The sequence below is a fragment of the Carettochelys insculpta genome, chromosome 10 (genome assembly GCF_033958435.1).
Source record: "Carettochelys insculpta isolate YL-2023 chromosome 10, ASM3395843v1, whole genome shotgun sequence".
NCBI lineage: Eukaryota > Metazoa > Chordata > Testudines > Carettochelyidae > Carettochelys > Carettochelys insculpta.
In genome coordinates this window covers 46,865,948-46,883,125 of record NC_134146.1, presented here as the reverse complement: position 1 = coordinate 46,883,125, position 17,178 = coordinate 46,865,948, and the positions used below count along the sequence as shown (strand labels likewise).

General features: G+C 46.0%; 1 protein-coding gene across 1 annotated transcript in view; it reads right to left on the bottom strand.

Moving 5' to 3' along the window:
* The window catches only part of LOC142018234 (cytochrome P450 2J2-like), a 56,631-nt gene extending 54,523 nt beyond the window's left edge, over positions 1-2,108 (bottom strand). Inside the window, exon 1 of the mRNA XM_075003831.1 lies at positions 1,896-2,108. Coding sequence (XP_074859932.1) covers positions 1,896-2,066 — 171 coding nt within the window. The 5' untranslated portion in view covers positions 2,067-2,108. The remainder of the gene's footprint in view (positions 1-1,895) is intronic.
* Between the last annotated feature and the right edge of the window lie 15,070 nt (positions 2,109-17,178).

Genomic DNA, 17,178 nt, shown 5'->3' with positions numbered 1-17,178 from the left:
ATCAATGGACTATCTTTCACGTCACCCAAATTGTGTGCATGACCAGCGGACTGGACTGGACTTCCTGAAGACTGGCATCTGCCAAGGGAATGTATATGACACACAGGCCAGAGTCCATCGATTTGGCATATTGGAGTGATGTGCACATTGGACTCTTGCTTCAATAAACTCACCAACATTATCTGGGGTTCAGCCAGCCACAGAGGGTGAGTGTGTGTGTGTGAATGTGCTTATAGGAGTGTGTATTAAAACGGGGCTAAGAATTAGACTGCTAAACTGGATTAAGAATTAGACCATTAACTATTCACTTGATTTATGATCTGCTTTCTCATGATTCACTATTCAATTTAAACATGGTTTTTGAACTGCTTCTTAATTGCTTACAATCAAGTTTGCTAAGAAATATGCATATTCTGTCCTGGGGATCCTTTTTGTTCTGTAATTAGCCGAAGAGACTGCTGTGGACAGCCTGATCAACTGCACAACAGTGACCTCTTGTAGCATTATTGTCCCTTGGAATCACAGTTTACTGGGGTTAGTTACATGCGGTGGTTAGCCAGTCTTATCTGTCTCAGTCTTTGTAAGTGTCCCTTGCAGCTACTTCCTTCTGAATTCATTGTAGCATCTCATTTTCTCCTTTAATAGCACTCATGGCAAATTACAAACAATTACAAATCCTGATTCATTTAGTCCCCCCAGCCTCATCCCCTTCACTGTTCCTCTTACCTGCCCTAGTTTTCTCAATCCTTTGCAACAAAAATAAAATTTTCTCTGCATGTTATCATTGGAAAATTTCTGCCTAAGGCAGCTGGTCATTTTCTGCCAAACCATTTGCGCTCACTCATTCGTCTATCCCTGGTGTTTGAAAAAGCTCTCTTGCACTAAAAAAAACAAAAAAGCCATCCAGTAGCACTTTAAAGACTAACAAAATAATTTATGAGGTGGGGGGTGAGCTGTCGTGGGACAGACCCACCTCTTCAGCCCACAGCCATACCGGAACAGACTCAATATTTAAGGCACAGAGAACCACTATTTTTGGTTCTCTGTGCCTTAAATAATTCGTGGGTCTGTCCCACAAAAGCTCACTACCTAATAAATTATTTTGTTAGTCTTTAAAGCGCTACTGGACGGCTCTTTTGTTTTGACAGAATATAGACTAGCACAGCTCGCTGTCTGTTACTCTCTCTCACACGGCGGCTGGTCCTTCTCCCTGATCCTGAGGCAAGGGCAAGAACTTGTGTCTCCCCCCACCAGTTCTTACCAGAGAAGCAAATGTGATGGTGCCTATTAAGCATTATGGGCTCAGTGAAGACCCGTGCTTTTTGGGCCAGTACTTGATGGTACTGAGTACGGGCACCTTGACAGCCCCAGCCATGGGATTGGCTGTGGGGTAGGGAGGCGGCTGAGGACCAGCTCCTCCATTGGTGTAGCATAAATGCCTTGGATACAAGCAAATGTGGCAGGAAATCCTGAATGAAACCAGGTGACAGCTGAATAGATTTCAAAGTAGGGCATCCAGGTATGTCCATATGTAACACCCACAGCTTCCATTGACCTGTAAGAGCTCAGCACCTCGAAAGTTCAAGTTCTCTAGATAGTTGCATATAAATTTAAGAGCCTATTTGTGGCCTGTCAGGGACTGATGCACTCTCCTTTAAACAAATCAATTATTTTGCCTGAGTAAGGAAGATTTTACTCTTCTTCAGCCTCTGCTCTGCAGGTGTCATTAATGTCATACTTTGCACACAAACAGGCAATGGAGTTTATGACCATCATTTGCTTTCTCCAGCCAGATTAAATGTTATTTAGCTTGCAGAGTATCTTATTCTACATTTGCATTTTGATCATGCTAGCTACCATTTACTTTGTTAAAGTTGCATGCACCTGCACAATACCTTAGTGAAAGTCTCGTCTGGGTGTGCGAAATCCACCATCCACAGGGCGCCGATGAAGGGGAGGGGAGTTGGTCCAGGAGGAAGCCGGCTACATGCCCACTTCAGTTTCAGAAACTGAACAATAAAGAGAGTGGTGACCAAAGCCACTAAAAGCTCACTGATCCCCAACATTGCCCTGTTGCCTTACCTGTCCACGCTGTGGGCAGCTCTGAATTCTGCCTGTCTTTTTTAAGGTTCTGGCTGTTCCTCAATAAATTTTGATCCCCTCCTCTTTGCCTCCCATTTTCTGCCTGCGATTCTCCACTTTTATAAGCATTCTCTGAGGGGAAAGTGCATGACGTATTGAAAAGTACCTTTGTGCTAGCCAAATCACACCCACCAGACCTTAACCTCTAAACTTGGAGGGTGAATGACTGGCTTCCACTACGTGTGCACAAAGGTAACAGCCAGTTTGAATGCTAATGATATAGTTTGAAGAAAGGCTGGGGAAAGCCCTGGAGACTGTTTTCACGCAAATTGAGAACTCACCCAGAGAGGGAAGGTTACTTACCATCTACAGTAACTCGGGGTGTTCAAGATGCATCCCCCAATGGGTTCTCCATGTCAGGCTATGTGCATGCCCAAGCCCTCTTAACTGGAGATTTTGTTAGCAGTGTCTGCGGGTCCACACCTGCTCCTCAGACACCTTGGCTACGTTGTCAAAGTTAGACTAGAGACTCACAATTTGTCAGACCACTCTGTTTATTAGCAAAGCTGCTCTGCTAATACATCCAGAAACGTGAGTGTCCGTCCCCCCCAACCCCGACACCTGGGGCTTGGGTCTCTTCATTTATTCAGCACAAGAAAGTGATTCATAAACAAAGAAAAAGCCAGACTCACACTCATCTCCCGTAGCCCCTGAGACCAGTCACATACCTTCATTTCCATATCACCTTCAGCAATCTCCTGTTAATGACTCTCTGGTTACCTTAATTAATTACCGGCTAGCACCTACTGCTCTGGCTCCTGCTTTCCCAGGCACACCTGGCTCCATCCAAACCCACCCTACTTTCCTACACACAGCCATCAACGTCACTTCCCCTTCTTGAGCTCAGAAGCAACATTGTATCATAGTGTGATATTTATAATGTAACTCTTATACTTCCACAATGTCTACACTCAGAGATAAACTCAAATTTAGGGCAGGTAGCTCGATATCGCCACATGACTGTCTTCACTGTAAATACCATTAGCTCAATTTGGGGAGCACTAATATTGACACCATAATATCATCAGAACGCGCTCGTAACAGAGAGGAAGCCGTGCTAGTCTATACACTATCAAAACAAAAAGCAGTCAAGCAGCACTTTAAAGACTAGCAAAATAGTTTATTAGAACCAGCTAGGTGTAGCATCAACTTGGAATTTAAAAGTTCATATAAAGGCCAGTGTGGAAGCTCCATGTCTTAAAATGGAATTTATTAGCCTCCAAAGGTGGCCTGTACGTATCCCACAATGCTCCTCAGTGCTCCACTCTGGCCACTGCTCTCCAGGTGTGCAGGAATTAGGTAACAGGAAAACCGTGAATTTCAAATCGGGACCAGGAAGCCTGTGGCTCTGGACTCCTGTTTGTAAGAGAGCCTGAGAAATGTCTGCCTTTCTTCAGGATTAGTGCTGTGAGCGCATCTACCCATTACAAATAGCCCCAGCATGGAGTTCGTGGTTCTGTCTCAGACATTGGTATTTTTTTCTGCACTGCCCAGTGCCAGCCACTGCCCCGGCGCACCACGTGGCAGCAAGGCTGTTGTGGGGGTTGTGATTGCATAAGAGGCTGAGAAACTTCTCAGTGGTTTACATTTGTGCCCAAACCCCCCTCCTCCCCCACAGGCACCACGCAGATGGGGTCTTTCCCACACTCAGCCCCGCCCCAACAAAAGGATGTGTTTGATGCTGCTCACTGCTTTTTTAAATGGCAAACTTTCTGTCACGAAAACCACTGCACTGAGGACAGGCTAAGGAAGAGTAGAGGGGATAGCTTGTTGTTAGTGAATCTACTAAACCCTGTGTGTTACAGAAGGAACTTAATCCAATTTTTATTAGCTTAATTGAACTCCAGCTCAGTGAAGTTCAAGTCAATTCAATATAATTTACCTTTCCAAATTAAACCTCGGCAGCAATGTTTTGCACAGGATTTGTCCAACATTTCTTTAGCGTATCTGGGTACAAACTCAGCTATATGCGTGTGAACTTCATTGAACTGTGTTCTGAATGTGTACTGCACAAAGGGAAATGACCACAGCCAATTGTCTAGTGGTGTCCTTTAACATCCTGGCTACATCTACACTAGCACACTACGTTGAAGTAGCCTATTTCGACATAAGAACATCAAAATAGGCTACTCTGACACGTATCATCTACACGTCCTCCAGGGCTGGTGCCATCAACGTTCAACGTCGAAGTAGCAACGGAGAACGTCGAAAGGAGCCACCACGGAAAGAAATGAAGAGCGTCCACACACACAAGCATTCCCCATCGAAATAAGGGGCCAGCAAAGCCCCAAGCTGCTCCCTTAAAGGGCCCTTCCCAGACACACTCACCCTGCACAACACAAGATCCACAGAGCCGACAACTGGTTGCAGACCCCATGCATGCAGCATGGACCCCCAGCTGCAGCAGCAGCCCTGGGCTAAGGGCTGCTGCACGTGATGACCATAGAGCCCCTCAGGGGCTGGACAGAGTGTCTCTCAACCCCTCAGATGATGGCCACCATGGAGGACCCCGCTATTTCGACGTAGCAGGATGCGGATCATCTACACACGCCCTACTTCAATGTAGAAAGTCGAAGTAGAGCACTATTCCCATCTTTGGATAGGAATAGCGATTTCGACGTCTCACCACCTAACTTCGATTTCAACGTTGAAATAACTCACAGCATGTGTAGATGTGATGTGTGCTATTTCGACATTGTGCCAGCTCCGTCGAAGTAGCTGGCTAGTGTAGCTGCACCCCCTGTGAATTTCCTCTAAGCCCTTCACTATTCCTGTGTTAGGTTGTCAACTGCACTGAACTCACAAGAACTGACTAAAAGGAAAACTACTCATTTATTAAGGGGAGTTCTTTGGGATGTAATTTATGAGCTGGGATAAAAGTCACCCACAGTGCACCTCTGGCTGGCCCAGGTTAACTGACTCAGGCTCACAGTGCTTGGGCTCCAAGACTAAAACCACTGTGTAGACCATGGTTTCCCAAACTGGGGAGTGTGCTCCCCTGGGGGGGGCATGAAGAAATTCCTGGGGGGGCACAAGGTTACCCAGCCTCTCCCCACCCCCATCATTCCCAAGAAAGAGCTGGCCTTTGCCTCCGGCTCTCCACTCCTGCCATTTTACGTGGGCAACCTGGTGATGCCTCTATAAAAAGCAGGCAGCCAGCAAAGTTCCATGTGGAGATAGCTGCTTCTTGCAAAGCTGAATGAGAGTGGGTTGCAGGAGGAGGAGGAGGAGGATGGAGTTAGATGGGGGGCTGGGGGTGCCTGGCTCGGGGAAGACAGATGGGGGAAGACCAGAGGGCTGGTGGTGCCCGGCTTTGGGGGAAGGGAGGAGAGGAGCGGGGCTTGGGTGGGTGGCTCACAGCTCATGAGGCTTGGACAGCTAGCCTCCAGCAGCATGGGTCTCAAGTGCCTTGGGCTGGCGGGTGGGTGGTTGGCCCTGGAGACATGGTGCTTGGGTAGCTGGCCCGCCACTTGGGTGGGTGGCTGGCCCTGGCAGCATGTGGCTTGAGCAGCTGCTGGGCAGACAGCTGGCCCCAGCAGCGCAGGGTTCAGGCGGCTGGCAGGTGGCTGGCCCCAGCAGTAGAGGACTGGGTCAGCTCAGGTGGGCAGCTCTTGCAGCGTAAGACACGCGTGGGCAGGCTCTTGGCGGGAGGCAGCTGGGGCAGCTGGCATGGGGCTCAGACAGCCGGACAGCCGTGCTGCACCAGGCACCCACAAGGGACCAAGAAAAATTATTTGTGCTTATCTTTAATTTTAAATAACATTTTTATATCAAGTTTGTGTTTATTTTAAATTACTAATTTAATTTTTTGCTAAAAGGGGGGTTGGATGATTATAAAGAATAGATGGGGGGGGCTAAGGGTTTCTCAAAAATCAAAAGGGGGGCATGATGCCGAAAAGTTTGAGATCCACTGGTGTAGACATGTAGGTTCGGGCTGGAACCTGAGCTCTGGGACCCTCTACTCTTGCAGAAATGGATAGACAGCAATTTTTCAGATCCAGAACCTAAGCTCTGTGACTCCAAGTCAGGTGATCCAGACCAGCTATGGGGTTTTATACTTCTGTGTAGACGTACTCTCTGGCTACATCTACACTACAGCGATCTTTCAAAAAGTTTCTTCAAGAAAATCTCTTCCAAAAAAGCTTCTTTTGAAAGAGCACCGCCACACACAAAAAAGCAGATCAAAAAATTGATCTGCTGTTTTGATAGAGAGCATCCACACGGTCCCCGCTCTTCCAAAAGAACGGCCGGGGATTGAAAAACCCAGCACCATGAGCACTGTTGTTTCGAAAAAAGGGCCCCCCCGGATGTCTACACAATTTTTTCTGAAAGACTCTTCCGGAAAAAAGCATTCTTCCTCATCTGGGAGAGGGAGAGGGCTGTCAGAAAAAGTGCTGTGTTCTTTCAATTTCAGATCCAAAGAGCGCATTTTGTGTGTAGACGCTCTGCGGGTTCTTTCAGGAAAGGCCCATTTTTTTGTTTTTTTTTTTGAAGAACTTGGTAGTGTAGGTGCAGCCTGTGTGTGCTCTACAACAAATGTGCACACACCCCATGTGCTCAAGAACTGAACACTTTACCAGGCAGTATGCACTGATCACACCCATTTCCTTCATGACCTCAAGCCCCTCCAACTCAAGGGTATAAAGGAGGCAGAGTGACCAAGCAACCCTCAGTTTCTATCCCACTAACAATTCCAACCTATTAGATTCAATAGCAGCTGTAAAAGCAAGGTGGGTTATTGAACACATCAACAACACACCCCCAGAGAGTCCAGTTACTAATGGTAAGTAACAATTCTTCAAGTGCTTCTTGACACAGGATGCAATAACCCAGTTACACAAGTTTAATTCTGCAAAGACTGAAACACTGTCCTGTCAAATATCAGAGACGCAGCCATATTAGTCTGTATCTTCGAGAACAAGAAGTCGTCCTGTGGCACCTTATAGACTAGCAGATATTTTGGAGCATAAACTTTCATGCTAATCGGCTAATCTCTGGGCTGCAATTTATTTGCAAATTTGACTCCATCAACCAAGGATTAAACAGAGACTTGGAGTGGCTGACCCCGTACAAAAGCAGCTTCTCTGCCCTGGGTGTTAACATCTCCACATTAGACTCCGACAATGGGCCATTCCCACCCCCTCCCGCCCCAGCCATCTGATCTGACTTGTTTTTTCCTCTTTTGATACTTACTAATAGACTTTGTCAGCTGTGGCCTCCCTTTTACTGGGACTCCCCTCTTTAAATACCCCTCTGAAACCTGCCCCACTCATGCATCTGATGAAGTGGATCTTTGCCCACGAAAGCTTACGCTCCAAAATATCTGTTAGTCTATAAGGTGCCACAGGACTTCTTGTTGTCCTGTCAAATGTGAACAAGAGACCTGAAATAAAGAGAAATGGCTGGCGAGAGTATGCATGTTTCCCTAAGTGCGCCTACCTATATCAGCTGTGGGTACTCCTCCAAAAGAGGATGCAGAAGTGGCCCGTTTCTACTACTATGTTGTCATATATGACCTAGTAGTTCTAACCTGCTCAGCTCATAACTTGGTGCAGGGAGACCCCAAGTTACATACTTCCATGGCTGAGATGGTCTGATGCCAGCATCTCTCAGTAATAGAAATAGAAAGCCTAAGAGACTGCTTCAGTGGGTTTGTTCTAACCAGGTAAAATGACAGAGCTCTGAAGACATATCAAACAACATAACTCAGACCCATTCTTGAATGAATGAAGCTTTGGGTGAAAAAGGCAGGGAAATGAACGGACCAATTGAAGTGCTGAAGTGTAACTTAATCCTAGGTCCTGCCCATAGCTTGCAATGCACAGATTCTCCATGCTGATACAATTGCAACCAGGAATACCATTCTTCATAGACAACTGGAGTAAGGAACATGAGACAACAGTGCTAATGGGGCTCCCATCAAGCTGGGAAGTATCAGATTCAGACGCCATAATGGAAAGGGTTATATTATTGGAGTAAAAACTTTCAGAAGATCTTTCACAAACTTCAGCTGGAGGATGAAAACAAAAAGGTCTGGTCTCAAATCCTCAAACGATGTACGGAGATAGCAGTCAAATAAACATCTAATACGCTTACAGACAACCAGAGGCTCTCAAGGATAAAAACTGCTCAAGGATATGATGAATTGATGTCTCTGGCAGAAGGGATTATGTTAGCAAGACAAGGATGAAAGAACACTTTCATTCTGCAGAACAGATTGCCCTCACAGACTGCTTTCTGCACTGAATCAGTATGCTCTGCATAGCCACATAACAATTTTTCTCCATGCTGGTGAGCCAGACGGCTTCCACGTTGTAAGGGGAAGAGATAAAAACTGGAATGAAATATTGTCCTGTTGTTCTCCACAAATAAATTGGGTAGAAGAGGTAAAGATATTGGAGGTATTAGTGAGCGATTTTGAATTTCCTTGAACCAGCATTGGCTGAGCCAATCTGGAAATGGCTACAAAGCAATTTTTCAGCTCCAGAGCCTAAGCTTTGTGAGCCTGTCAGCTGACCCATACCAGCCATAGGTTTTTATACCTTGGTTTAGATATACCTCATATGTGCTCCATTTCTGGAGTGCCAATGCCCAGAGGCTTGAGAACTGAACACTTTATCCAGGGGTGCAACTTTGCTTGTCACACATGGGATGAGAGGAACTGGGGGAATAAGGGTACAGTAGGCTCTGAGTCCAGGAGATTAGGAAGGCAGCTCCTCAACAACCTGGATTCCATATTCCCATGGAACAAAATACTCTGTGTTTCTTGTTCTGTTTGGTCACAACAAGATTTGTGCACAGACAGTGGACTTGAGGTTGGTCTCCTTTCCAGCCCACATGTGATTGTGAGAAAATGCCTGCTTAGATGATCTGCCAATGCGTTGTGTAGACTGGTCGATGAATTGCAGTTGGCATTATGTTGTGCCAAATACACCAGTTCCTTAGGAATGTATCCCTGGCTGAACGTGTTGATCTGGTTCCTTCTCCTTTGTTTCCTTATTACTTCGTGCCAGTATGACCAATCCTTAATTGTACATGCTGATCTTTGAGATAAGGCCAAGAGGTCACACAGGAAAGCTCCAGGGTATGCTGAGCTCCAGGATAACGATGTGCAGATGACACTTTGACCCTGCACTGTATAGTTGCAAGATGGGCTCCTCAATCCAACATGGAAGCAGCTGTTGCACCATTAACTTTATGGCAGGTGGTGTGCTGAGCTGAGCTGGCTCTTTCCAGCAGTTGTCGGAGTTCAAAACCTCTTGAAGTACGTGCATGCCCCCAACCTGTCTGGTAAACAGTAGGATGAAAGATCACCTGTAACCACCTCTGACGAGAACAAAGATGCAAGTCTGTGGAATGAAGTCACTAGAGTACATGACACGTCCTTGCGCTCGTACACAGATTGTCAGGAAATTGATTTGTCATTTCTAACAGTAGCTGAATCTGGTCTGTGTCAGGTATGCCTGAGCCACCATGGAATGGATTAGAGCATTAGGAATAAAAGAGGGGTGTTCACATTTCTTTTCTGTCAGGGACTGATGTCCTGAACGCTGCTTAGCACTTGTTCTGGAGACAAACTTCTCACCAACCTATTGCTGAGCTCTGGCAAACTTTCTGAGATGTGCTGCTAATAGAGTCAGAATTTTGTGGAAGTTCTCTGAGCCGTCAACAACCCAATGGTAGCCCTTTGTACTGGTAACGTGCATTGTTCACCACAAAATGCAAGTATTTCCTGCATGCTGAATAGATGGAAATATGTATTATTTGCAGACTGCAAGCGGAAGCTCCGTCTAAAGGACCTAAGGAAGGATATGTGGAGGACAGGATTACCATCAGAATGAGGAAAAGCTAGGGAGTTCCTCTCTTTTGGGTCCAACACTGGGTTCCCGGCCCTGAATTTTTGGGGATCTGGAAAATATGGGGAACAGATGCTGTGACAGCGTTCGGTCAGAGAACCCCTTGGGACCTTCCCCCGTGTGCTCATCATGCCACTGACACACACATTTGTGCTCTCTGGGACGCTCTATCACCTTTTCCTTCTTGTCCAGATCTTCTCATCACCCCCAGCCAATACAGAGTTGGAGTTACTGCCTTCCAGCAGAGCAATGAAGGCTTTGGTTAACCACAGCTCTTGATGGATGTCGTTCTAGGGCACAGCACTCAGGAAATCAACCCCAAGAAGGGACCAAAACCCAAAATAAATTGGTTCTCTCTTTGCAAAATATTTGCACAAGGAGAGCTCATTAGGTAAGCCCTTTTTAATGAAGAAAAGGGAGATGCGTCCAGTGGGAGCCCTCCCCGGTCATAATTTACACTGGGCTCGATTAAAACCAACACCGTTTTTATTAAGCAAATCAGTTGGATTGAAGTGGTTGTAAGAACACAGGGAGATCAAAATGAGTTAAAAAAGAAAACATGTGGCTAATTGTATTCTTCTACGTTGCCTTTCTATCAGGTGACATTTTCAGATCAGAAATGATCTTACCCAGGCCTGGGTGCCTCCAGTAAAGTTCTCAGACTTTCTTAGGGTGTGTCAGACAATTTCCAAGACAGGCTTAAGGCAAAAGATGGAGGAACCCCAGGGCCCTCTTTATACATTTCCCCTGTGGAGGGAATTTCATTTTTCTTTTTGTGTAAAAGGATACTCCAAGATGGAGGCTATCCCCAAGTGAAATCACCTGTCCCAGTCCTTTTCAAGCAATCAGCCACTGACTGCTAACTCCTTAGAATGTAAACAGCAAAGTTCTTCAGATGTGGATTGACACCCATTAAAGGCCCTTTGTTGATTAAGTACTGCTTTCCCATCACAAGCCATGCTCTGAGGATGGGGTAGCCACACCTCCTGTTGAGGTTTTTACACAGGCAAACACTTGGAAAACAAATATAGTCATACCCTGAGATACGCTCATTCGAGTTACAAGAATTCGACTTTACAAGTTTAATTTAATACCCCTACTTCAGTTTACGAGGCATTTCTTCGCAATTTACGAGGACCGATTTGGAGGCTGGCGGCTCTGGTAGGCGAGCACCAAGGGGATGGAGTCCGACGTGTTGGTCTTGACGAAGAGGCCGTGCAGCGGGGTGGTGGCGCCGTGCTGGGGGGAGGCAGTCTGGAGCGGGGAGGTAGACTCGTCCGAGTCCCGGCAGTAGATCACGCCGCTCTGCGAGACCTGGATGCTGGGCGTGCAGCCCAGCCCAGCCCCGCTGCTGCCGCTCACCCCCTGGGTGGCTAGGGGACCGTCGCTGCCTACCCTGCGCAGCTGTGCCTCCGGCGCCGCTCACCGTCTGGGGCTCTCCCTCCCGTTTAGCACCTGGCTTGTTCGCCGCTGCCGCCGGCGGGGCCACTCCGCCACGTTGCCCCACACAAGAGAGGCATCGCCCCTTCCCAGCTGGGGGCCCACTGTGCCTGCTTAGCTCCCCACGCAGCCAGCCCCTGGCAGCGCCCCCTCCCCACTTAACCTAAGCTGCGCTCAGGCCGGGCTGCCTCCCTGTGCCCTGCTCTGCCCTGTCCTCCCCCTTCCACCGGATTTAATGGGATTTGTTGGTTTTTTTGCATAAATGTGTGTCCATTTTTGGGCCCAGGAACACATAACATTTTTTCCCATTGAAATTAATGGCAATTACATTTTCGACTTACGAGAATTCACCCTAAGAGGGGTTTTTCAGGAACGAGTTACCCTCGTAAGGTGGGGGAAGACTGTACTAACAGAGGTGGCCCTGTTAGTCTGTACTCCAACAAAACAAAGCCGCAGGAATGTAGCACTTCAAAGACCAACAAAATGATTTATTCGGTGATGAGCTTTCCTGGGACAGATCCACTTCATCAGATCAATTAATCGTTTACTTGGAAAACAGGTATCCATTCACTTACAGGTTCCAAGCCACATTTTGTATGTCTGAGTTATGCATATTTATAGATATAACCCATCTTCCATAAAGCACAGGGGGCCCATCACAGAACCCTCTTTCTTGATACCAGGGGACAACCTCTGCTAGAGCACCAGGAGGCAATGACTGAACCTGTTCTTGAGGGGAAATCCCTATAAGAGGAGGCCCTGAGAAGAGTAACTTACTTAAATTATCTTCAGGACACATCTGTCACTGCTTATACCACCTGGAAGTAATGCAAATGGTCCTGACAGGATGATTTGCACCATCCAAAGCTGCCCCCCACTGCTCCATTTTCCCACAATGCCTACTGACAGCTGATATCACCAGGTAATGTGGGATACGTACCCACAATGCATTTCTCCCACTGTGGACAAGGGAGTTACAGATGTAGACACAATCTGTCAACAGAGGGAGCAAGCATAACCAAGCTTTGGCAACTTTTTCCGTGGAAACATCTTTATGTCAATATTAGTTTCCTCAACAAAGCTTGATAACGTCGACATTAGGGACGTTAACAGCTAACTGGAAACCAGTTACAGTTAACCACTAACAGCAACGAAGGGTCCTGTGGCACCTTATAGACTAACAGAAAAGTTTTGAGCATGAAAGCTCATGCTCAAAACTTTTCTGTTAGTCTATAAGGTGCCACAGGACCCTTCGTTGCTGTTACAGATCCAGACTAACACGGCTACCCCTCTGATACTAGTTAATCACTAGGGGCTGGAGCAGCCCCTCACCCACTGGCAGGGGGCTGCTCCAATCCCATGGGCTGCAGCTGGCAAGAGAAACCCTGGTCCGCAGTGGACCTGGGAATGCTGGAGCTATCCTGGTCTGCAGCGGACACAGGAGCACCACAGGCAGGAACTTTCCCAGCCAGGCCGGAACAGCCCGTTAGTGGCAGCCGCCGGGCTGGAGTGGTCCCTCCCCATCCCTCTCCCTTTTAATCAGTTAACTGATTAAACTTAATGTTTAATAGGTTCACTAATTAAATGGGATTTGACATCCCCAGTACACATGCTGTCTATAGTGAAAGCCACCGAGCTGGGGAAAAGCTAAGGAAGGACATAGTTGTTAGCTTGTTGCTAGTGAATCTAGGAAACCATGTATGTTACAGCAATTTGAGCCAATCTTCATAAACTTAATTGAACTGTAGTTCAGTGATGTTCTAGTCTAAATAGTGGTGATATCAGTCTGACAAATGATTTTGATAGCAATCTTTTGCAAATATTTACCTACTTTTTCACTGGTACATGTAGACACAAACTCGGCTGTATCCAGTTGAACTTCACTGAACTGTCCTCTGAATGGTGACAAGTATCAGAGTGGGAGCCGTATTAGTCTGTATCTTCAAAAACAACAAGAAGTCTTGTGGCACCTGATAAACTAACAGATATTTTGGAGCATCAGCTTCCGCGGGCAAAAACCCGCTTCATCAGACGCATCTAATCTCAGACATTAATAGTGAAAGGCGTAGAGGAGATTCAGATGAATCTGATGCAGTGGGGTCTTTGTCCAAGAAAGCTGATGCTCCAAAATATCGGTTAGTCTATAAGGTGTCCCAGGACTTCTTGTTGTTTGTCCTCTGAACATGCACTGCACAAAAGATGACCACAGCTGATTGTCTAGTTGTCATTAAACATCCTGTGAATTTCCTCTACGCCCTTCACTATTAATGTCTTAGATTACCAACTGCACTGAACTCACCTGAACTGACAAAGAGGAAAACTACTTACTTTATTAGGAGGAGTTCTGTGGGGTTTATTTTGATAGCTAGGTCTTCGCAAGGATAAAAGACACTCAACAATGCACCTGTGGCTGACCTATGTCAGCTGACTTAGGCTCATGGGGCTTGGATTCTAGGACTGAAAACCACTGTGTAGACTTTTGGGTTCAGGCTCTGGAGCCCTCCACTCTTGCATAAACAGCTACACCACAATTTTTTAGCTCGAGAACCTATGCTCTGTTCTAATCAGATAAAAAGGCAGAGCTCAGAAGGCATCTAGAGTATGTACTGCAGCCCCCCGCTCCCTTGAATGAATGAATCTTTGGTGGAAAAAACACGTAAGTGAATGGACTGATTGAGATACTGACTGTAACTTCACCCCTATGAAAAAATCATGTATTTTCCTGGTCCTGCCATAAGGGCTTGCGCTGTACCTGGTGATATAATTGCAACAAGGAACACTTTTCTTCACACGCAACTGGAGTAGGGAGCATCAGGCAACAGGGCAAATGGAGGTCACCTCAAGCTGGGAAGCATCATATTAAGACTCCATAATGGAGAGGATTATTTTACTAGAGTAAAAACTCTCAGAAGATCTTTCACTAACTTTTACCAAAGAATGAAAAAAAGGCATTGTCTCAAATTGTTGAATGACGCAGTGAGATAGCTGCTAAATAAACCTGTAACCAGCTAACAGTGAAGTCAGAGCTTTTCAAGGCTAAGAAATACCCAGGGACATGAGGAATTGATGTCTCTCCCAGAGCAAGATTATTCTTGCAAGACAAAGAGGAGAAACACTTTCTGCAAAGTAGATTGAGGGACCGCTTTCTGCACTGAATCATTATGCTTCACATAGCAGCATAATGATTTTTCTCCACGCCTGTTAGCCAGACAGATTCCATGACGTAAGGTGTAGAGATGACAAATTGGGATGAAATGTTGTCTTGTTGTTCTATACAGTTAAATCTGGCAGACAAGGTAGAGATATTTTAGGTGTCATTGCTATTTTTTTTATTTCCATGAACCAGCACTTTCTGGACCAATCCAGCACCACTGCAATGACTGAGGCCTTGCTCTGTTTGACTTTCCTTCATCACACATGAAATGAGAAGAATTGAAAAACTGTTTCAGCTGAGTCTGCTATCAAGACTGCTGCTTCTTTTATTGGAAAGTGTGAGAGACCCAATGACCATAACCTGGTATGAAAGACTTCCAGTGTACAGTTATGACTCCTCATTTCTAGATCTAATCAGAAGACTCCTATCAAATGGGAGGCCTGGCAGGGGAGCTTGTACCTACTATGACAACTTAGAAAACTAGAACCATGACACGTACTGTATAGTAGTCACTCCTGCCATCAATAGCAGCAACGTATTGGCAGCATCAGGGGAGACAGAAAGGGGAATTTTCTCTATCTGCCCTCCACAAAGATTTAAATTCCTCGCTGAGGTTAGATAAAAGTTTGAGATACTCAGCAACTTCACTCCAAATTAGGCAAGCATAATTCAGTAGAAAGGCCTGCTAATTCACAGAAGGTGGAAGGTGTGAAATGCTGAACTTAACTATCTATTTTCTAGCTTCTGGTTCTCCCAATATTTCTTCCTTCCCTGCGTTGCTTTCTCTCACTTACTGTCATCATCGTAACCCAAATTGTCAAGCTCCCCTCTTCTTGGTGGTCACTCAGTAACGAGTAGGACATCTTCATGTCACTCTCCTATTTATCAGTCCACTGATGGCTGATCAGCCCAACTCTGGAGTCGCAGATCTTATCACAAAAGGGGCAGGTATTAATAGCTGTTGGATGGACGCGAGGCAGTATTTATGTTCTTTTCTTCTTCTCCTCCTCTCCTCATCTGCACTGCAGTGGGATCTCTCAAAGTGTGTCACCTCCTCATGGATTACCACTCTCCAATGAGAATGGTCTTGGGCAGAGTTCTCCCAAGTGTCGACACCAAAGCTTCACTTTTTCAAGTGTGCCTTCAGCATGTCCTTATATCACTTCCATTGTCCCCAACGTTCCTCTGTCCTTTCTTCAACTCAGAAAACAGAATCTGTTTTGGGAGGCACTGATCAGACATCTGAACCATGTGACCAGCCCAAAGTAGGTATTGGTGAATGATAATGGTTTCAATACTGGTCATGTTCAACTCGTCCAGGACACTCATGTTCATGTGCTCATCCTCGCAAGAGATATTTAGTATTCTCCTGAGGCAGCATGGATGATATTGTTCAAGTGCCTTCAAATGATGCTTGTATAGTGTCCAGGATTCACGCACGTACAGTGACATCGGAACTGAACAACCAGTGCACAGCATACAAGGAGCTTTGTCTTGTCATAGAGGTCCTGGTTCTCGAAGGCCCTTTGTCTCAGGCAGGCAAAAGCAGAGCTTGCACAGCTCAGATGATGCTGGATTTCTGCATCAATGTCGACTTTGGTGGAAAGATGACTTCCAAGGCATGGGAAATGCTCCACATTCTCCAGCAGTTCTCCCACTTTGTGGAAGCCATCTTATAGAGAAGTCATTTCACATCCCTTACTTCTGCATGCACACAAGAGCCTGTATTTTCCTTGACCTGTTTGGGAATGGCAGGGAGGATGAGCTCTGTGGAATGTGTTAATGAACTGTTTGGAGTCAAGGCTCCAGCTCCCCGGTACCTGTCTCTCCTGGCTGATAACCATTTCTCTTGGAGAAGTGATCTACAGTTCTCTAACTAATTGCCTCTGACACTGGGCTTTGTTTGTGGAAGGGTATAACATACTAGAGTTAGCTGCATCAAGCAGCCTGGCTGGACCTGGTTTTACTAGTGTCCAGTTTGGCTCATCTGTTGCCTTATTGAATTCAATAAAGCTGAATGTTAGCCACCTAAACACAGAGACGTCTTGTGCTTCAACAACTTCAACAGAAGGTACATGAGATCGTTCCATCGGTGTGAGTTGGTGGAGCCCATTGGTCTTTTTGTTATTCAACGCGAGGCTGAGATCCTTATAGGCTTCAGCAAAGGCACTTAAGATGCCAAACCAAGGAGTACTTAATTTCATCTTTCTCCTGAAGAAGGATTGAGTGGAATCTGCCGACTAGACATTAACCCACTCAGAAATCACTAGCCCCAGGTTTTAAAAATAAAACCAGCAAATGTTAAAATGATTAATTTTATGTAACCTTAAGTTTTCCAACATGAGCTGCTGCATCAGTTTACTATTGATATTTTGTTTCCCTGCACGCCCAAGAAGAATTACATGAATTCAGAGGGTTAAATTTGCTTTGTTGTTTGCATATTCCAAGTTTTGATTTGATACCTTTTAATGAGGGGGTTAAAAACGAGAGGGGCCATGTAGCATACAAGAAGCTCCCCCCAGAATGAGTGCTATTAACAGTCACTGGTTGCTTGCCTGCATCCCTACTGTACATGGGAGGGGAGGA